The sequence below is a fragment of the Schistocerca cancellata genome, chromosome 7 (genome assembly GCF_023864275.1).
Source record: "Schistocerca cancellata isolate TAMUIC-IGC-003103 chromosome 7, iqSchCanc2.1, whole genome shotgun sequence".
NCBI lineage: Eukaryota > Metazoa > Arthropoda > Insecta > Orthoptera > Acrididae > Schistocerca > Schistocerca cancellata.
In genome coordinates, this window is record NC_064632.1 from 368,707,236 (window position 1) to 368,730,205 (window position 22,970).

At 37.9% G+C, this 22,970-nt stretch overlaps 1 protein-coding gene across 3 annotated transcripts in view; it reads right to left on the reverse strand.

The window, feature by feature from the left end:
- The window catches only part of LOC126092607 (host cell factor 1-like), a 107,966-nt gene extending 86,380 nt beyond the window's left edge, over nucleotides 1–21,586 (reverse strand). For 2 of the 3 annotated variants that reach the window (XM_049908308.1, XM_049908307.1), the window contains exons 1-2: nucleotides 21,364–21,586; nucleotides 10,599–10,732 (exon numbers count right to left, since the gene is read on the reverse strand). In XM_049908308.1, the coding sequence (XP_049764265.1) occupies nucleotides 10,599–10,731 (133 nt within the window). In that variant the 5' untranslated portion in view covers nucleotide 10,732; nucleotides 21,364–21,586. The remainder of the gene's footprint in view (nucleotides 1–10,598; nucleotides 10,733–21,363) is intronic. The other variant, XM_049908309.1, reaches the window with a different exon arrangement.
- Between the last annotated feature and the right edge of the window lie 1,384 nt (nucleotides 21,587–22,970).

Sequence of the window (22,970 nt, forward strand, 5' to 3'; positions counted from 1 at the left end):
ACCTGTAAATGTACACCAGCAAATACTGCTTAGAATGTCTTGTTTCATTGCTATTACATACTTTACAGCAAAAAAATTTCCAGAAGTTATTTTAGAGATGGGATTGTTGTTAAAGGTACTGATGTCTGACATTAATGTCACTTACGGTCCGGTCATATTTCACCGAGATCATACTACTGCGGCAAGTGGCCATGAATGTGAACATCTTTATTTCATAAATTCTGTTGACAGTAATAATGCTTTTATAACATTTTCTATTTCCAAAGCTTTCTAGCACATGAATACAATAATATGCAAGCACAACATAACAACAAAATATAGTTCTCAGGAGAAAATAAAGACGGTATGTTAAAATTAACACTGAAATTAAAATAGTTTTAACACTTCAATCTTCTTCTTAAATATTAGTAACTATTCGGCATATCAGTGTGTGACAGAATTCATGGTAAACTGTTGGAATAATGTTCTTCTGGCAGAGGAGCTTCAAATTAGAAAACTTTTCTTCTGAAACTGACAGTGATGATTGATACGCATGTGGCAAGTCTCCTACAGCGTGCTGTACATTTGGCTTGTGACCTCGAAACTTATGCATTAAAGCAATTACACTGTTTTCTGAGTCATATTCATATTTAAATGACATCATCCATCGTTCTTCCTTTCTCTCTGATGTCAGACCATCTTACCCTTTCTCTATTTTCAGCTTTTTCCACTTCTTCAAAACATTCTGGAGAATGTCTTGGGCAACTGATTACTTAACATTGCCTGCCCACAACTGCCTGGTCGTGTGCAGAACTGTTTCACTGTGTTGGTAGTTCAAGCTGCCATCCTAGTTACTAAGCAGACATTGCTTACACAGTAATAAAATAAGATCCAGAGTGCTTTTGATGAAGGCATTTTAGCTACATGCATGTACATTTTGCTATTATTTATTTTTATTTCTGATTTTGTATTAAACATGAACCATTTATATACACAGAAGCTTATCATCGTCATCTACATCAAGGATAGGGCCTTTTGATCTGTTTGGCGTCCTTCAAAACTGTTCACGCCATTTCTTCATTGGTCTTCCGAATTAACTTTTGCCTCTTGGTTTATACTGTTCTATAGCTTTATAGTAATTCTTGCATCTGGTATATGGTCCGTATGTTCTTTCCATCTTTAGCGATATTGTTTCATTGTGTCAATTATGTTTTGCAGTTCAGCTTGTGTGTCTTCATGTCCCTTTTTACTTATATCCAGCCACATATCTAAGGAAATTCATTTCACATGCTTTCATTCTATTTTCATTTCTCTTCTTAAGAGTGCTGTTTTCACATCCATAGAGCAGTGCCGGTGTAGCCATAACCTTACAGAACTTTAGCAGACTGTCTCTGTGGACTTCCTTTCCCGGTGTTCTATGTAAAGTTCCACAGAAATACTGAAATAGGTCTAATTTATTTTGTATTTAATTGTATTCCACGCATGTAATACTGTACACTAAAAATTTAAATATATTAACTTGTTCTGTGATCTGCTCGTCAATTTCAATCTTAAATTGCATGGGTTGGCGTCCTGTAAGATAATCTGTGAAAATATTGCAAGGTTACTCATCCATAAATAAGGTAAAGAGAATTGTAACAATAGGATAGGAAAAGCTGGAGTGAAGTCCCTCTGTGCTAATGAGCAAAAGTGTGTCAATGGAAAATGTGGACGAAGCGTGGAGAGCATGCTAACTCAGGACGAAGCTCAAGGCAGTAGTCAATCATCATAGTAGGTGTACATCGGTTTGTAACTGAAGCTAAAGTATGTCCAACTTCATGGAAATATTGCCTTTGACAGTCATTGGCTCTGATAATAAAGAAGCTGAATGTTTAAACAGTATTCCATGGCAACTGTTAATTAGAAGAAAAACAGTATGAGAGCCTTGTAATTGCTGAGGCTGAAACTACACATCGTTCACCAACACCGACAGAGCGCTTCGCATTGACACCTTTATGCAATGTAGTTTTCTTTAAAACTGTAACTCATGCAGGCCAGTATATATTGTATGTTCTTTTATCAATAAACTCAATTTACGTGTGCATACAGACAGTTACTTACCTAAGTCACACTTTCTGTGAAAGATTTCTGGTTCAAGTCTTAAAATTTACCTTAGCCTCATAATTTCAAAGAAAAAACCTAATTATTTGCTTTACAAGGCCTATCGGAATTTTGTGTCATTTTGAAAAACTATTTCCAGGTTCAGTAACAACAATATTATGAGAAGGACGTGTTGCTACTCACCATATAGTGGAGATGTTGAGTCGCTGACAGGCACAATAAAAACACTGATTTTATTTAAAGATTCAGTCTCATTAAAAAGGTTCACAAATTTTGATTGTTGCATAATGTCATAACAGAACAAGATTTTCATGAGAAATCAACCAGTAATCTACAAGTAAATTAATTCTGACAGTTTTGCTCAATGAACACTCAAGAGAAACAACTAATTGCTTTGGTTTGTTTCAATGTTTGCAAAATGTAACAAGTGCATGTTCATTTACGTATATTTGAGTTTAAGGGACATAAATATAAATGAAGTTAGGTTGCAGATTAATTTCTTTGGTTACCTTTTTCAGAACCATACAGGATGTTTTGATAAGGGAAGGCACAGATTTACTGATTGCTTAGTAATTGTTGTAAGTTTGTTACTCATTAAAAACTCTGAATGGGGTTGGAGACTATACAACACGTTAATTACAAATGTGCGTGTCCTACCAGAAATGATTTGCCTATCCGCATTGCTTTGCACACTAATTATGTTTTGAAGAAGACAAATTAATTCTGAGTCCAATTGCCTAAGTTAATAGCACCACACTCATGGTCAAACTTTCAGTAAAATAACAATCACACGAGTTTTAAAATGTTGTGAAAAGGAGTGTTACAAGGGTAAGTATAAAAATCAGCCATAACAGGACTACTGCAGCCTACTGTATATTTAAAGTGAGATAGGAATGACTAAAATCAATATTAGAAGCTAGGTCAGCAAGAGGAAGATCAAGATTGCACTACATGGAATATGTAATAAGAGAAGCTCGATGTAACCATAGGAAGTAAGTATGTGTGTGGGTTCGAGGGGTGGGTTTACAAGAAATGACAATTGTCGGCAGCCAATAATTAATGAAAATGCCATGAAATATATGCAATGATAAAAGCTAGAGCAGAACCCAAATACACACCGGCACCTAACATTCAACTATTAATTACTGTGACAATTAACACACTGCTAACCAGTAACACAAGATTCTACAAACCATAATTGCACTTTTTCTGTGCTCTTTAGTTGGGTGCCAAAAGTATTTTGCTACATTTTGGTAAACCAAATATTAGCCCATCAGAGATACCACTACCAACTTGTTCATGTAGAAACCATTTAGCCCTTGATTACACGTAACAATTATATGTCAGTTATCCCTTTTTGTCACTCTCACAGGAAAGCATAAAATATAGGTTCCATTTCCCTTTAAGGCAGCAGTGCATGAAAGACTAGCAACTTACCGCTTTTGCTGCACAAAACTCATTCTGTGCCAAAAGGTTTGTTTACTTTGCTTCCTGTAAAACTCCCCTCGTAGACACAAAAAAAGTGCTGCATGAGTGCAGTAATCACGCAGATTACATATAAGTTGTGTTATTTATCTGTAAGAATTCCATCTTACCAACATAGAGCCACTCTGGGCACAGCTCAAAATGCTACAAGTTTTAAGAATTTTACATTCAACTTGGAATAACCATCTCTGCCACTATCCTTTAATCTTTAAATCATGGGACATTATTTAGGATTTGTTATCCCAAGCACACGGTTTGCACTTCCCTTATTACTTACCGCATCTGAATCAAGCCTAGTGCCAATGCATTACTCAACAAAGCGAACCACAGAACTGGTCATAGCAGGAATTTAATGTGGCCGCATGTCTAGGTACAGCTGCATTCCAGTTCTAATTCGTGTGCTTTATTACAATGCAGACAAACCAAATTGTGGAAAGTGCCTCTGTGGGCAGTGTAAGGTTTCTGTGTCTTTGAAGCTTTTGGATTCTGTTGAGCGAGGTCGAAGCTAGTGGAGCAATGTGTGACAATTGGAAGGGAGAAGGAAAAAAAGCAGTTGCAGGAATTAACTTTTCATCAGAAATAAGGGTTTCAGTGAAATAAAGCACTTTGATTTAACTATTGTCTTCTAAAATTTTATTGATTCTGACCTTTATAGTAGTAGTGAATGAAGTGGCACACGCACCGATACCTTAGAGCAGGTGCCAAATGATCATAACAATCTTTAGTGTTGCTGCAGCAGAAGTTTTTTGGGTGTGAAATAGCCTTTGAAGGTTTAAAGTCACCTCTGTTGTAACCATTCACCTATTTAGTAAAGTCAAACGGTGGTTGTTATGCATGTATCATTGTGAATTCTCTTTATGGCCAAAAGAGCACAGGTACTTCTCAGGATAAATAAGGACCAGGATGACATAATGGGAACAAGGAGACAAAGCTAAAGATACTGGATTTTTGGATGGAAGTGAAACCAGAGTGGGGGAAAATCTTACATACAGTACTAAAGACAAAAAGAACCAATGACTAGTAGGGAACTGGGACTACAAAATCAAACTGTTGCATTAGTGATGATGATGACGATGAGTTGGGTTGAGGGGGCACTCGACATCACGATCGTCAGTGCCCTGACAAAAAATCAACATGAAATCTCATGGGTGGGGACGAAGGCTGTCCCCACATGCAGAGCAGTTTATAACGTACTAAAGTCTGCCGTCCTTCCCCACCAGTTTAGGGATGAGGCCTGATAGTTCACAAAATTTCACCACCCTGGTAACATTGGTATCAGTATCTGTGAGGACCGTGGGCAGATCTCCAGTGAGACCAAGGACTGCCCTATGATCAGTATACAGGTCACACGTAACCACAATATGCTGAACTGAGAGCGACACGCCACAAACTTCACAGAAAGATGGATCCTCTCCCCCCCCCCTCCCCCCATCGGAGGAGAAAGCTATGTGTGAAAGAGCTATGCCCAATACACAGTCGGGTAAGCAAAACCTCCTTCCAGCAGTGAGCATGACACGAAGTCTGCCAAGCTTTTGTGGTCGGTTTGAGTGACCGCAGTTTGTCGTCCAACACCTGCAACCAGTCAATCTCCCACTGACGCATGATGCACATGTCAGAAAATGAGATAATGGCGTGCAACGGGATGGGACATTGATGGACAGCACCATCCCAACATGCTTCCTTGACAGCTTTATCAGCCCTGTATCCCAACATGGCCAGGTACCCAGCAAAAGATCACCACCTTGCCACGGCGATGGAGCCGCTGTAAGCAGTCATGGATGAGCTGAATCAGCGGGTCTACCAGATAAATTTGGTGAAGCGCTTGCAGTCCACTAAGATAGTTGGAACAGACAAGAAAACTTGTACGGTGATATCTGTGAACCCTCTCTAGTGCCATTAGAATGCCATATAACTCTCAATTTGTAAACTGTTCTGGAAGACGCACTTTAAAAACCCTATCAGGGAAAACCACAGAACAACCGAGAGCATTCCCCTGCTGGGATCCATCTGTATAAATAACATAAAACTATGGTACATACTTAAAATAGATGAAAACAAAGTTGTAAAAACCATACCTGGAGTACAATTTTTCGGGTACTGCGTCAAGCTTAAAATCACTTTGGGCCTCCAAAGACACCAAGGCGGCAGTGCGTTCCATCCCTGGGTGTGTTGTTGCATTAATGAGTTTACGAAGGAAGAACAAGAAGTAGAAGGAAGAACAAGGAAAAGGACGAACATAACAAAAAATTTTGTCAATATTTCATTAGCTAGAACATCTTGTAGCCAAATGTGCGGAATTGGCAACAGACAAACAGGAAAGAATTTCTGAATCAGAACCAGGATTACAAAATCAATCCAAAAGAGTCATAGCTACGAAAAGGAAACCTGCGCGACCACAGGTTTATGTCAGACAGAAAATGTGAAAGTAAGATGTGACATGAAGACAGTGCATAGTGATGTTGCTAAAATCGAGAAGACTGTAGAAGAACATGCGAGAAATGCGGTGGGCTCTATAACCAAATGCAAACAGTGAGGACTGAAATCACCAAGGACAATAATAAGATCACAGGAATGCATCAAAAAGGAATTACAAACAGAATCACATGGCTTACACAATGGAATTGCACTCACAGGGCATCACAGCTCTCCGTTAAGTGGCATCGGCAAATCTGTTTTGGAAGGCTCGATCCACCCTGTCATGTTTTTGACAAACTTCAAAGGAAACTGGCCTGCTGACTGGACAGTAGGTGAGAAGATCAGTTCCGTATCAAAGAGGGTAATGGGAGATGCAGTCATTTGGAGCACGGGCTTAGGAATGACAGCGGAAAGCTAATAAGATTTTTAGGTGGCATTCCTATGAGAATACTGACCAGAAGAAAAACACATTCAAATAAGACACAGTCATAAGTATCCCAAAATGCTAAAGACACAAGATAAATCAAACAATGGAAAATCCAGGATGGAATGTCACAATATTGAAAGGAAAGTTGCTACTCACCATATAGCGGAGTTGTTGAGTTGCAACAGGCAGAACACAATTATAGCTTTCGGCCATTAAGGCCTTTGTCAACGATAGACACATACCCAAGCGTACACGCACACACTCACGCACATAGGTCTGCAGTCTCAGGCAACTGAAACCACACTGCGAGCAGCAGCACCAGTGCATGATGGGAGTGGAAACTGGGTGGGGGTAAGGAGGAGGCTAGGGCGGGGAGGGATACTGTGATGGGGGTGGTGGACAGTGAAGTGCTGCAGTTTAGATGGACGGCAGAAAAGAAGGTGGGGAGGGGGGGAGGAAGTTGGAGAAAGGAGAGAAATAAAAAGAAATTAAAAGACCTGGGTGTGGCAGTGAAATGACAGCTGTGTAGTGGTGGAATGGGCACAGGGAGGGGGCTGGATGTGTGAGGACAGTGACAAAGGAAGGTTGAGGCCTGGAGAGTTACGAGAATATAGGGTGTATTGCAGGGGAAAGTTCTCATCTGCGCAATTCAGAAAAGGTGGTGTTGGTGGGAAGAATCCATGTGGCACAGGCTGTGAAGCAGTCACTGAAATGAGGGATATCATATTTGGCAGCTTGTTCAGCAATAGGGTGGTCCACTTGTTTCTTGGCCACAGTTTATTCGTGGCCATTCATGTGGACAGTCAGCTTGTTGGTTGTCATGCCTACATAGAAGCATAGTGGTTGCAGCTTAGCTTGTAAATCATGTGACTGGTTTCACAGGTAGCCCTGCCTTTGATGGGATAGGTGATGTTAGTGACCGGACTGCAGTAGGTGGTAGTAGGAGGATGTATGGGACAGGTCTTGCATCTAGGACCATTACAGGGGTATGAGCCATGAAGTAAGGGATTGGAAGCAGGGGTTGTGTAAGGATGGACGAGTGGGAAGGACAGTGGCCTCCTTCCTACCCCTCCTACAGTGGTATTCCGCCATCCACCGAACCTACACAATATACTCATCCATCCTTACACAACCCCTGCTTCCAATCCTTTCCTCATGGCTCATACCCCTGTAGAAGACCGAGATGCATGACCTGTCCCATACATCCTTCTACCACCACCTACTCCAGTCTGGTCACTAACATCACCTACCCCATCAAAGGCAGAGCCTTTTCACAAAACTGTCATTATTCCATCCTGCATTTTCCATAGAGTATACAGTCATACAGAATGTAAGGCGATGAAAGAAAAGAAAATCAAGAACAAGACGAGGAAAGCAGGACAAAACAGAAGATCCACAACCATCTCAGGAACACCAAATGTTTAAGAAAGAAGAAAAGGACAAACCACAATCCTTGTGATACATCAGTCACAGCAAGAACACAGAGATGACTGAAAAAAACTTTACAGGTTTGAGTGAGTTTATTAAACTACAAAGTGAGATTGCAATGTTTTTGGGGTTAAGAATGGAGCAATAATAGGAAAAGAAGTGTGCATGAGGAAATTAATGTGGCAGAAACAACAGTCTGCACAGGTGTGGAGCAGGGCTGCCAGTTTTCTGACAGTGACTGCACCAGGTCCAAATCTGCTCACTTCCCACCCTTGTGGTGGAGCAGCACCACTATATGCAACTTGTGTACGTGCAGGAAGAAGTTGTTGACCTACATCCATGTATGGACCCTGTTCTGCTCACACTGAACCACCTGGCTATACTAGTCAACAAACACCAATCTTAACATGGGCACCTATGTGCAGTTGTCCTGCCCCACTGGGCAATAAGACATATCATCACACAAATAAGGAAAGGGACTCTGTATGTGTGACAATGAGGTGTAAAGTTTTGTTGATTTTTAGCAGACCATTAGAAATAATGGTGTTGATACAGGATTTGTACAAATGAGAATATAACCAAACGAGAAAGATATGAAACTATAAAGGGAAGAGTATTTAGACAAAAGTTAATAATCATTTAGATTCAATAGTTTCCATTCCTGAATATATAATAGCCTCGTACCTTCAGTACTGTGAGAAAGATATTCATACATTTTGTTTATTATCTTAATATTAATTACATTTCTTTACTTACTAATGAACCCTATTTTCATTAACTGTTACAATTTATTGATGAAGAGACCTCAAATGGCATCTGTCTGATGCACTTTGTAATTACTATGGTGTTATCTGATAAATCTGAATATGATATTGTAATAGTGGTGCTTAAGTGTGGATAAGTCATTAACTTTGTGTTGCACACTATCTTATGCGATTTTTATTTTCCCGATTTTTTCCTCCCTTTGCTTTCCAAGATTTTGGATAAATTTGGGAAAAGATGTAGTAGGGGAATACAAGGTAGCAGTACTAAGATAACCATGTCCTTGGAACTTTTAGGTTCTGTTGGGTGGAGCAATGTTTAATTGTTTGAATGGAGAAAAGTAAACAGATTACTAAGTAAATGAGAAGGGGAGAAGCAGATGTGGTTATTAACATTTGTCATCACTAATAACTGTTCCAGTGAAACGAAAAGTTTAGATTTAATTATCATCTTCCAAGCTTTTTGGTTCCAATCTTTAAATCAGTAACTTTTTCTTAGTCCCCTTCACTGATACCTTATAGCAGGCACAATGAGTTGCTGTTGATATAATTAAATTTACTGATGGCGAGGAAGAAGAGGGAGTAACATTGTTGACATAAATTGTGACACAATATGCAGTAAAAATACTACAGTTCAGTAAGCTGAGTATGTGAAAACTATGGCATGAGGCTAAAGTGTACACAATAAATAGCTGATTAAGGGTATGAATTAACTCTGTTATTAGCCAAAAATATCTACGATATTGTGAATGTTACCAAGATAAACTATCTTTGCAAAACCTTCACAACTTTTGGCACACAGAATATTACCTTAAAGTTTGAAAAGATACTATGAGACAAATTACTCTGGCCATGGGATCTGGTTTCAAAAAGGTGTCCGAATAAATGAATCATCATATGACATGGACTATCTAGTTTCAGAGAAAAGCACAGATTTTTATGGAAAGATGAAGCAACAGAATTAAGGAGGTGAAAGGTTCACTCAGATAAAACAAGGATTCATGCACATTATACTGTGAATAAATGGAGCTACAGTGATAGCAAGCAAGAAGCATTGCCAAATAAAATATGTATGTCAATGTTATTAAAGATTGTGCTATCCCAAGGTGTTAGTATATAGATGTGTAATATCTGAGTGTGACCTACTTGTAAGGATTCTTAAGTGTACACTGTATGTACCTCTCTTCTGCTGGCTTCTGTACACATGAAGGAGTTTCCACCTTAATCAAATCTTCCATTTACTTTGCCAAGCAATACAACTTAGACCTATCAATTCCAAACACATCCATGAACCTTGTATTTATTCAGTGCACGCTACTTCCTCCACTATGGACTGGTAATCAACCCTTCAACAACTCTCATAAACAGTGTGTTTCCACTTGACCGGTAAGTGCGAAAAATATGCACCTGAACTGGCACAGATAATGAATTACACAAGACAAATGGAATGGCTGACATTAAGCTAAATGAATGGTAACCAGATAAAATGAATTATCTGAACAGTATTGTTTCACAGGTATTTTACAAAATGCAAAGTGAAAATTAATTAGGATACAAAACACAGGTGTTAGTTATAGCATAAAAACAACAAACATAACAGATCTAAAATTGCAAAATTAAGTTAGGAGTAACTGTCTTACACTACAGTTGTTTAAAGATTCAGGAACTGTCTTCTATTTTTGCTTGACAGAACTGTACAACTTAGTTTAACCAATGGGTTTTTAACTGGGGAGAGAATTACAGTAGAATATTGATTTTTCAAAAGTTACTGGCACATTTCTGCATTTATTGTATACTGAGTTCAGTATACATCTATCATGTACAAAAAAGTACTGTGAGAGAAGAAGGTAATCTTTTTTATCCACCACACATCATATGACTTAATCAAGAAATTGACAGTCTTGTGTCTTTTCTTGTGTCAGTTTGCGCTGGTTTAGTATTAGTTGCCCAATACATTCCAATTCAGTATGTCTATGCAAAAATAAGAATAGCTTTATCATCACCTGCAGTATTCTCAGTTGTGATATTCATCACAGTATCTTTTACATCACTCTCGTCTCCCCTCTCTTCATGTGCATTAACTGCTCCATCACTGGTATCTCCAGCTGCAGATGTCTCTTTGACATCTACCTCCATCCTTCATTGTTACAGGAAACGAAAAACAGTCATTAAATATATTTTTCAAATATTTCTCATAAAACTATGAAGTGGGATTAATGTTGAATGGACGTATATCACTTGACCAAGGACACAAAAACTATGAGAAAAGCTGTGTTAAATCAACAGTGCTCTTCATATCTTCCTTAATTCTTCTCTTACTGACTCGCTCACTCACAATCTCTTTTTCAACAAGACAAAGACACACACAAACACACTCAAAAACAGAGGGTGGGGAAAAAAAATCAGCAAAACTCAATTTTCTTAGCATGAAAAAATAGTCTGTTTTTAGCACTATTTTACTAATATGTAGGATGTAGTTATCCTATAATGAAATTTCAAACACATTCAATTTTATATCTAGATCTAGAGTCTAACGTGTACACATCTTTGTAAAATGTAAGTAATTTAATGTAGGTAGCATTTGATACTTTATTCTAATACTATTCTTAACAGCTTTTATTTCTTAAAACCCTATATTGAATTTTCACTGAAAAGTATCTGTATCTTTCTTAGGGATCATTTGATGTCAAGTATCTTACTACCTTACTGTCCATTCAAAATATGTATGCCGATATCTGTTTATGTTATAGTTAATTTCACAAATTCTCAATAGTCAACATGCTGTACTTAGCCTTTAGGAGCTCCTCAAATCAAGGCTCTAAAAACAAGTGGTCTGTCTCATCCTGGGGTCCAAGTGGTCTACCCTTCCTTCAAAACATTCTTTCACCCTATTGCTCTCGCCTTGTCAAGTAATGAATTAATAGTTCCAACAGATGGGATAGTGGCATGTTCTATGTCTGTCTATTGGCATTACTAAATGTTTCGCTTCCTTCAAGCAAGCTTCCTTTCAGCAAGCAATTCTGTCAAAACCTTCAAAGTATACCAATGCTAGCAAGTTTTCTTTCTTTTGTGTGTGCCTACCAACAACTCAATGCTTCTGCTTTTCTGTGAGCGGTCTGTGTATTTATAATTAGTTTAGTATTTGTAATGTTATAGTTTTCTCTAGTGACTTTAGAAGAAATGTTCATGAAAGGTTACTTAACTTTTTAAAATATGAATAAAATGCTAGTCAATGCTCAAAATGGGTTAAAAATGCTATAAATCAAAATTATTTAAAATGTGGGCTGTTCCTACCCTTCAGGTCATTGATTTGATAAACCACGAGTTGCTGCTTAGCAAATTTACAAATGTTGTATCCATGATGTTCCCTACAACTATTTCACATCATATTTTCTGGTATGTTGACAGGTGATTTGTCATGAAAATTTATTTTCAGGTCACGGGAAAGTTAGTAACAAATTACCTCATGGATCTCTGTTAGGCTCTCCATTAGCCTGAATATTTATAAATGGTTTACCAAACCACCTGCCTTAAGCAGAGTCAATGTTGTCCATAGATGATACTAGCATTAGACCAACTCAAATGTCCAGTACCACTATCCTGGCTTGACCCATGACATGTCCAATACCACTATCCTGCTTTGACTGACGACATAGCCAGTACCGCTATCCTGCTTTGACCCACAATGTAACTGTTGAGATACGTCATGGTGGTGAGGTGTATTTTTAAATCTATTGTTTTTGTGGAGGGGGCACTGGAAGTACATGGTGGTGTACTTGTTCTATAGTTTTGTGTTGTTTATGTTTCTGAATTTTTTTCCAGGAATTCTTAGTAATATTGAACTTCCTGAGTGCTTGCTGCGATGATAATGTTGGAAGAGCTTATGGCAGTTAATTAGTGAATATCTTGATATTTACAGTTGTGGGTAATATACTGATATTTGCATTTGGAATTGTTAGTGCACTGTATTGTTCGTGGTCAGAGCTTTAGGTTTACATTTTATTTTTTGTTAGTTCTGGACGTGACAGCAACATTCGCAAGTAGGTCCCTGCATGTCACAATGGGGAATGACATTCAGAGCAGGATTAAATTCCTACAATTATTTGGTTAATATATATTAAAGGTGTTGCATCTACAACCAGTATATACGGCATTGTTAGGGGTGCAACATATAGCATTCAATTGGGAGGGGTTCCTGGTTTGAGTAGTCTAGGCTTTCTGTTTAGGAGTTTGTGATGATGAAATATCGTTTTTGTTATCATGAGATCATTAGATTTATGCGTTGGCTAACTTTGGCTGGTAAGCATGTTTTTATTTTTGCTGTAGTATGTATGGTATATGAATATGTGTGCCCTACATGACTATACCCCTTAGACGAGGTGCGGCAGTCAAACCTGCATTTTTTAAATGAGTATAAAATAAACACGGTTGTAGATATCAAAATTTTATTCATACACTCTTATTCTACGTTGAAAAGCATTTAAGAAACATTTTCACTTTTTTTCATTGTTTGAAAATAAGATCAGCAAAGTGTTGTCATTCTCGATCATGGCATTCTCACAGGCGATTTACGAAGCTGTCCATCACGTGATGGAGCATACCATAAGGAATTCTCTCGATTTGCAGCCGGATTCTTGCTTTGAGATCACCAATGCTAAGAGACCTTTCTTTGCGCACTTTGCTCTCAAGGTAACCCCATAGGGTCATTCCATGCCAGTTCAACCAGGGGCTCCAGCTCATAGTCTCAGATTTGACTGAAATTCAGTACACTAATTGTACCATGTGTGGAACACTCGTGTACAAAGTATTAGTTTCCCCTGTCAATTAGTTCCAGAATTATGACTTGTGAAAGAAGGCGGTGTGGCCCAGAAATTGCAGCCCACATCTGGCAATCTTCAGACCCAACTTCAGGTCTTAATAACTTTGGAACTATTCCGCACAGAACAGTGAAATTTTTACAAACCAGTAACATCCATTTAGAGAACACACTCCATGAATCAAAACACCAACAACATATTTCTGATGAAAAAAAATTCCAAAATGTGATTAAAAATGTAATACGTTAAAAGGTACATAATTTTAGCTGCCCTCTATGTCAAATATAATTCACTCAAAAAGAGTATAATTTGTTTTGTGGTAAGCTTAATGTGGCCTAAACACACACAGAACTCATCATGCCATATAAGTCACAAAAACTGAGTTACATGCACACGAAAAGACAAAAATTTGAAAAATTACCTGAAAAACATGGATTTTCCAAGTGTGGTAGCGCAAAAGGGACAAGTGATATCCAAGCCAAATTTCACACACTGCATAAGTAGACCATAATGATATATATCTCAAAATTTCAGCATGTTATTGCAAGACATTTGTCTACAATGGAAGTTGACAGATGTATTTGGTGATGTGGCCATTGTTCCATAACATAATTTTGTAAAAACATACCGTAAACTGTTCTGCCTCTTCTTATCCTCTCCCACAACTGTTTAATCACTAAGCAACAACATATAGACAGATTAACACAACCTATCATTAATTTTACTGCACCTTAATTGCTAAAAACCAGTCGATTGTGCTTCGAACAGGAGTTCTCCCACACTTTAGCCACTGTACTCTGTACATTGAGTTGCAAATTGTACAGTCTTCCTGACACTGTGGTAGGAACAGGAACTGTCATAAGAATATGTTCAAAAGGAATCCAACACCTGTCTGCCAAACATGGCCAATTAAATGATCTTGCTAGCCCTGCTGGTGCCATGAAGTTCACAAATACATCACCTACTACTGCTTCACAGCACTCTGCAATACATCCTAAGTACCATTTGTCATGATAAACAGTAATAACATAGCAACCTGGTTGTATGTTGCTGCTTTGGTTTCTGAATCATGAGTCAGACACATTGTGAAGACACATATTGTGCATGAACCTATAGTTGCAACCGGACAGTCTGCTCATCTGCACATTGTCAGAGTCAGCTGGAGAGAAGTGATGATGGCTCCTTGTGCCTGCAACAGTTTTAACATGTTCTAGTCTGCTTTTTAGCAACTCTTTGACTGATTTCACCTCATCTTTCGAAACATAGAAGATTGCATGCAAAAGATATTTTTCTGTTCACGGGTAAATAATTGAAGAGGTGTTAGAATGTGACCTTCTGTAGGGTGCTGCAGACTAGCACGCGATGTCATGCACTTAATGGTAGCACCAATACCATGACAAACAATTTTATCATGACTTGTTGCGAAAAAATTCCATTCTGCGTGACTCTGAAAATCGTGGTAATGCATGCATAAATTTATGAGATTTTTGCAGTTTTTGTACTGACTAGCTGTCCCATCACTGAAGTATTTCGCAAAATGTATGTGAGGCAGCTGGTTTTTCACATATGCCATGACAGTGCGAAAGTGGGCATGAACTGCAATGGAATCATGAATTAAATAGTCACTAAAAACGCACAGGTTCATGACAGGCACATCACCTGATTCACCTCTATAATAAATCGCAAATGGCTGGAGAGTTGCTTGAATGTTTTCCCAATGATATCCTTGGATGGCATCTTTAACTATAAATGCATAATTTTCAGAAAAGTCTAGTGTTACTATAATTTCATCTTGTTTCAAATTATCCTTACAAAACTGGAGATAATCTGATTGTGCTGTTGCTGTGAAGGTGTGTGTGGTCAGTTTGTCCGTTTTTGACAACGCATTTCAACAAAATCTTCCACTGTACTTTGCTTTGTTTCAAGACTTGTGCAATCCATGTGTGTCCATTACTTATAAGAAACAAGCTTATCGTCATCCATAAGGAGTTCACCATACAGTTTGTTATTCATGTGTTCTGGAAGATTTGCCTTACCAGAACACTTTTCACACCTGTTTATCATGCACTGGTAGGAACTGACGTCACACACTAGCAGCTTCATTGCACCTTTGTAATCCAGACCAAAATCCTTTATAGCAGCAAACATCAGCTTACCATTTTGATGGATCTCACATATACAAACATTGTGTGTGCCCCTTGCACTTACAGGAACAATCCATTTTGGCCGAAGATTGAAAAAAGATGATAAACCTACTTTGGTATTTGGATACTTTTCCTTGAATTCTACATACAGTTCTGATATGTTGTATAGCAACAGTCTTTTTTTGCATCTGTACACAAACATTTCGCATTTTCACCATTACACAGTCTTTTTTTTTTCAGGCATTATTCGGCGGCAGTCATTATTTTCATAAAACTCCAGCACTAGCACCTTTATTTCTGAACTCAATTGCTTATTCCTGAGCCTGCTGAAGTTGTGGAAGCACTCCTTGGGTTGCTTTTATTTTCCAGCTTGCTTTGCCATATATGTAGAAACATTGAATTCCAATGCAGTGTAGTCAATAGACCAGCCGGAAGGTGCATGGGTAAGAATAGCTACTTTTTTCTGTCGTGTGAATATGGCACATTTTTCTTTCAAATCATGTACAATTTTGTCAAAATCAGAGCATTTCTGGTATGATTTCTGTTCCTTTGGAGCAGATAGTTCCTCCTCTTCTAGCGTTAGTGTTTCAGCTATTTTGTGTTTTAATTCCATTAGAGCTTCTTGTAGTTTTCTTCTACCATAGCTGGGCCTGCCTCTTTTCCCAACTTTGTGCGTCTTCGTGGGAGACAAACCAAGAACAGTCACTGAAGTATTTAATTGCTCATCCGCTGTCGTTGTAGGTGGCTAATACTCTTTGTCACTCTCATGTAAATTATCAGAATATTCTCAACTTTTTAGCAGTGTAACATACCTGGAACATAACTTTTGTCCTGGTTTCATGTTAAGTCCCATGCACTGATTCACTTTCAATACTGATTTTATATCAATTTCTCTGAGGCTACACTTCACTGTCTTCTTATGAATCCGAAATGGATCAAAACAACTTCTTTGTAGGAAAGAATACTTATCCAGAAACACTTTCATATGATGATAACAAACACTTAAGTTTACTGGAACTGTACTTCTTGCGCCCACAGGATGTATCCTGGATCTCCATAGCAACAAATCTTGGTCCGATTCATCCAGATCATACAGTACAAAGCGAAAGCCACATTTTGTTCCATATGTTGTTTTATGACATTCAGGTGCTTGTGCTCTACCAATAATGCAACTTGCTTGAACAAAAGCACCACTTGTACACTCTTCTGCCTCCATACTGACTTTCCACAACAGTACTGATCAGTCTGAACCAGAATCTTAAAAACATGAGTAACCTGTAATTGTTGCTTGTTTCCTTTGTTGTTCCTGCCTAACAGTGACTCATTCTGTCCCTGAAAACTACCATTGTTTAACTTTCTGTTGCCGAATGGTTCCCAACAATTGCTACAGCTTTATCTGAAACAAGCTGTCTGCATCATCACTATTACTTGCTAAATCGTATTAAAAGAAACGTAAACAAATACATCTCAGTCAACTTTTATTGTATGCAAATGCCTTGCTATAACAAGTTGAAATTTTGCCACATATTATATTATGGTCTACTTATGCAGTGTTTGAAATTTGGCTTGGATATCACTTGTCCCTTTTGTGCTACCACACTTAGAAAATCCATGTATTTCAGGTAATTTTTCAAACTTTTTTATTTATGTGTGCATGTAACTCTGCCTGTGTGACTGATATGGGCAAGATGAGTTCTGTGTGTGTTTAGGCCATATTAAGTTTACCACAAAAAAATTTATACCCTTTTTGCGTGAATTATATTTGGCATAGAGGGCACCTGCATTATGTACCTTTTAACATATTACATTTTTTTAATCACATTTAGGAATTTTTTAATTTTCCCTCTGAAATATGTTATTGGTGTTTTGATTCACAGTGTGTTCTCCAAGTGGATGTTACTGGGTTGTAAAAATGTCACTGGACTGTGCGGAATAGTTCCAAAGTTATGAAGACCTGAAGTTAGGTCTGAAGATGATTGCCAGATGCGGGTTGCAATTTCTGGGTCACGCCACCTTTTTTCACAAGCCATAACTCTCGAACTAATTGGCAGGGGAACTTAAAATTTTGTACATGAGTGTTCCACACTTGGTAGCATTGGTGTGCTAAATTTCAGCCAAATCTCGAACTAATTGGCACGGGAACTTGAAATTTTGTACACGAGTGTTTCACACTTGGTAGCATTGGTGTGCTAAATTTCAGCCAAATCTGAGACTATCAGCTGGAACGATTTCTCAAATTGATTAAATTGACATGGAATGACCGCTTAAGAAAAAATCACAAGCTGTAAGGTCAGGTGAAAGGAATGGGGGAGGGGGGGGTGGAGGCAAGTAATCGCTCTACTCTTGGAAATCATCAGGTTAGCAAAAACTTCATTAAGAACATTAATGGTCACATGGGCTGCGTAAATCTTTGTTCCATCTTGTTGAAATAATGTTTCATTATTCACTGCACTGTGATGAAGCTGAGGTATGAAGAATGTCCTTAACATTGTTGAATAGCACTCAGCATTCATGGTAACAGGTTTCCCTCTTTCGTTCTCAAAAAAATAAGGGTCTATTATTCCCGATGAGGACATTGCACACCAAACTGTTAGCTTGGTTGAGTGCAGGGGTTTCCAATGGAGTTGGTGAGGGTTCAGATCACTCCAATATCTAAAGTTCTGTTTGTTCACATATTCATTGGGGTGAAAATGTGCCTCGTCACTGATCCAGAGGTTCGGAATAAGCTTCTTGTGGGGTTTCTTCCCACAGCAATTCTTGCATGTTCCACATTCTTGTGAGTACGCACTATCTTCACTCTGTCACCTCTTTTCCTTTTTGTTTAACCAACATTTTCAAAGGTTTTGACCCAAGTTTATATTGAGTTAACCGAAGGCAACAGCCTATTACGATTAATTTGAAAATGTGACCAGAAAAGACGCAGAGCGGCTACATAGCTACCAATTTGGTAGAAAACTCACTGAAAATGACCATTGTTGCTTAGTCCATTGCTTTGTGGCTACTGAAATGCTTGGTATTGGGGAATGCAGTGGTGACCTCGGTTACTCACCCCCACTACTCCCAACGCTTCTGCGCACCAATAATAAACGGAGGTTTCACTGCTGCACCCTGTACATAGAACTAGGTATTATGTAATTTTCAGTTGTATTGCTAGTTGTTGGTAACTACGTAGATTGTCAGTGGCAGGGATCACGGAGTTTATTTCATCTGCATTGGTGAGGCCAGGTTTTCGATAACAGTTATATGAGCAAGTTTCGGTTTTGTGGCAACATGGACAGTGTCGGTCAATGACATTGCTACCATGTTTCATTAGTTTCTGCTATGTGGGCATGTGGTTTTTATTTATGTGTATTGGTCTTTCAACTTGAGCTATATAGTTTAACTCAACTTGTTGATACTGCATGTCATTAGTTTTTGTGACTTTTTGCTAGATGTGTAGAGCAATTTCTTTTAGGATTTCTTTATCAGTATTGGTCTTTCAAGTTGAACTATACGGTTCAACTTGGGTTCATGATACCATGATTTGTTAGTTTTCATGACTCTTTCTTCCTGGGTGGGCTCAACTTATATCATCAGTACTGTATTTTGTCACTTTTCATTAGGTGTGCATTTCAATTTCTTTATTGGTACTGGTCATTCAAAGTGAGCTATTTAATCCCATTTAGGTTGTTGATACTCTTGTTAGTTTTTGCCACTTTTCACTATTTCTTGTTTCTGTTGCCGCACATTGTATAGCTCACTTTTAATAAGATTTTGTGGTTTCTATATTAGATATTAGTTTCCCCCACTCAAAATCTCTATTTTCCCACAATTGTCCTTAAGTTTTGATGTTTATTATTAAGAGTTTGCACGACTCTATATTTTGTGATTATATGTGTTATGAAATAGTTTACAATTAAGTTATTGGTTGCTATTTTCCAATCATGTGTGAGTGAGTGTGCGTTTTGAGGTGACATATGACGTCATTGCCCAAAACTGACAAGTGGTATTGTATGCCATGTCCCATCTGTTGTGTTTTCATTAAAGGACACGATAAAGCTGACTTATTGCAGCTCTGTAACCAAACAAGCAGAAATATGATTTATAGACAAATGCAGGATGACAAATGAGAGGGAGGATCAACTGTGTGGGCTAGCTGTAGAGGCATAAGAACATAAGCCCAAAGCAATATTATCTTTGAAATATGGGGCTATACCAATGAACAAACACCTTATACAGTTTCCACGAGTTTACTTAGTTGAATATTGGGGGGGGGGGGGGGGGAAGAAAAGCAATAAGGACAATGAAAGTGCTTACCACCAGCAAATCATGTCATTTCAGAGTTTTAAATACATACATAAAATGGACCAAAAAACATCTTGATACACCAAAGTGACATTCCCCCCAATTCTGAGACAGGGAGGCGCAATCAATTCAGTGTCAGTCTGGAGATAACTGGGACATGTAACAGGTGTCTATTCATAGCAAGTGTACTATCATGATATCTTACACCTTTTTAGCATTCAATGTGAAATTAATATGAACTATCACTTCCCTCCCCCACACCTTATACTGGGTGTACTCCATCATACAGCTCCACAGCAAAATTTTGATTGCCTTGACTTCATGGGCTCCTGAAGGCAAAGTAATGTATACTAAGCAACACGAGTTTGACAGTACCTACAAAATTTACAGACTGCTAAACACCACAAATGTGAATATAATCTGACATGGAAGGGTTCGAATGTTTTCTAACATTGACAAATTGAAGCAGCATGACCCTTACACAGTTCAGTGTACCTAACACTACATATCGAATTCTTAAACATGAGTCTCCTGAGAAAATTGGGATGAGTGCTCACAAAAATAATGAACTGTAGGACTACTTTTTTACAAACCAGAAATTATGTCACACTCACTATGACATGGCTAAGCATACAACTGAAAAACTAGTCCCAATCAGTGTGTTCAACTGACACGATCTTACTATTGAGTAAGAGAGAAAGGATCAATGTCCTATCAACGATAGACCTACAGTTACTAGAGATGGAGAGTAAGTTATAGCTACTTAAGAGTGAGAAAGAATTCGGTCGCTCGCCTTTTCAAACTAACTTATTTCTAATAACAGTACAGTGCGATAACATCTGTGCCACTGCGCTCAGCTGTTTTACTACCATCACAACAAAGACGTTTCAACCAGAAATCAACTGAAAATCATTTTTCATTAGCCTATGTACGTTATCTATTTCACATTTGAATAACTAAATCGATTATCGCCAACCTTTAATTTCGACAAAAATGCACTAATTCCTGATGAGTACACATCTGTAACATCAATCTGACGAATACAACCTCATAATATTCTTTCCATTACGCCCACACACAGATAACGTTTCGGCATTAAGTTATCTCAGGCAGCTGGAATAATGGATACTACAGCACATAGTTTTTACATCGAGTTATAAATGTAGGTCTGCGCCTGGATTGCTAAGATTAGAACAACTACTTCATGATACATTTTTTCGCAACCAGATGAAGATCATGCCATTAATTTGAATGTCTACTGCTACAGCACATATATAAATGTTACGCGACACTTATCAGTTCCTGTTCAAAATAACTTGCGTAATGGTAAAAACAAACAACCAAAAGGTATACTTCATTATGTTCATGAGGTTTGTGACAATTTAATATTACGGTTGCCACCAATAAACACAAAGGTGTATTTATTAGACGAAGGTCCTATTTAACTCAAAAACAAACACACTTCAACAAAATGTTTATACTGACGAACGCGCAAGTGTACTTAAAAGATATACTACACATACCTAGGTTTGGTGCTGCTCGTTAGTTTGCAGAAAATACTCTTTCTACAGTAACTACATCCAAAGATCTTTTAAATGTTGTGAAACGGTATCAACAACTTGCCCACTTCCGCGCGAACTTCTCTATGTACACAAATTCCAATATGAACACAGTTCAATAAACAATATTTGTGAACTGTTGTCACAGAAACTCGCGCATTCCGCCATCATACGACGCCGAGGTAAGATATTTCACTCATCTAATCTTCCAAAATATCGATACAATATCCCGATCGACTTTAGCTTAAATATTATCCTTGATGTTATCATTTCCAGAGACTTAATAAAAATATCACCGTCTAGCAGAAGACCAGCATTTCATTGCGACAACTTTTTTTTTGCCGCACAATGTAGTACAACAGCATCCTATCGCGTCATATTTCACTGTTGTTCTCGTAATACTGTTAAGTAAAAGCCGCCAATTTAATTGGTATTGAGAACCGCTCCTTGAATAAAGGTCAACACACTCTGGCCTTCACTTCACGTCACGCCAAAATATTCAACAATGCATATTAAATGACGACATTCGTACAGGGCGTCTCGTCTCGGTAAAGTTTCCCGGGAAGAAAGTGTTGACGGTATCTGCTAACATTGAAACTTAACTTATATTTGCCGCACTCACTCATGTTAGAATAGTGGATTTGTGTTGTTTTGTGTTCGTATCAAATTGCAAATGTTCTATGATGACTTGGATATTTTTTCATTGAGTGGTCTTCCACAAACGAGGTCAAATACTTGGAAGTTAAACATTATTTAGGTTTTGCAATAAGAGAACTGACACCTATGCTGTATATTAATAAGAACATAAGCTGGTGAAGCAATTTTCATAAAACAATATATTAAGCGAAAAAGTCAGCTCTAATGAAGGAGAAATATTTTAAATCATACGAGGAAAAATAAACATGATGGTAAAGGTAAATATGGTCTATTTGTTCCTCTATTAATAGAGTCTGATGTGTTTGTATTTATATGTTTTCGCTGGCAAATAAATGTCGATGTTTTGAAATGTTGTTTCACTTCTCAGCACTTTACCACAGAAAACTAATCAAGAACACATGTTATGAAGTTTGCTCTCAATTCTGATACAACATGTTAAAATTTCAGGTTGTGAACTGTCTTATTTAATAAATTGAATGACATTTAAATATATCTGTCGTACCAGCAACAGACTGGTTTATACTTATTGCCACAACAAAAGTGTTATCTTGTCAAGCGCTAATGAGCAGACTTTTAATAAACCAATGTTTTTAAATGTAGAAAACTTGTACTATTCCTAAATAATAAAGCAGGTCATGGGCCCAGATGTGCTACTGTGTAATTTAAAGTGAATTGAAGAAACACAAGTTGTAAGTTTCGTACACAAATGAAGTTAAAATTTTGAACTTAGCATATTACGACTTTAATATCTCAGAGTAACTTTTGGAGTCAGCTTGTCAATTTCGACTATGGATACAACAAGAGTAATAAACATTGGTTGGAATGGCAATCAAACTGGAATCCATGGAAATACAAACCAAATGCCTGTCTACATTGTATTCCTGAAGTGCTTGACATTATTGAAGGTAGGTTAG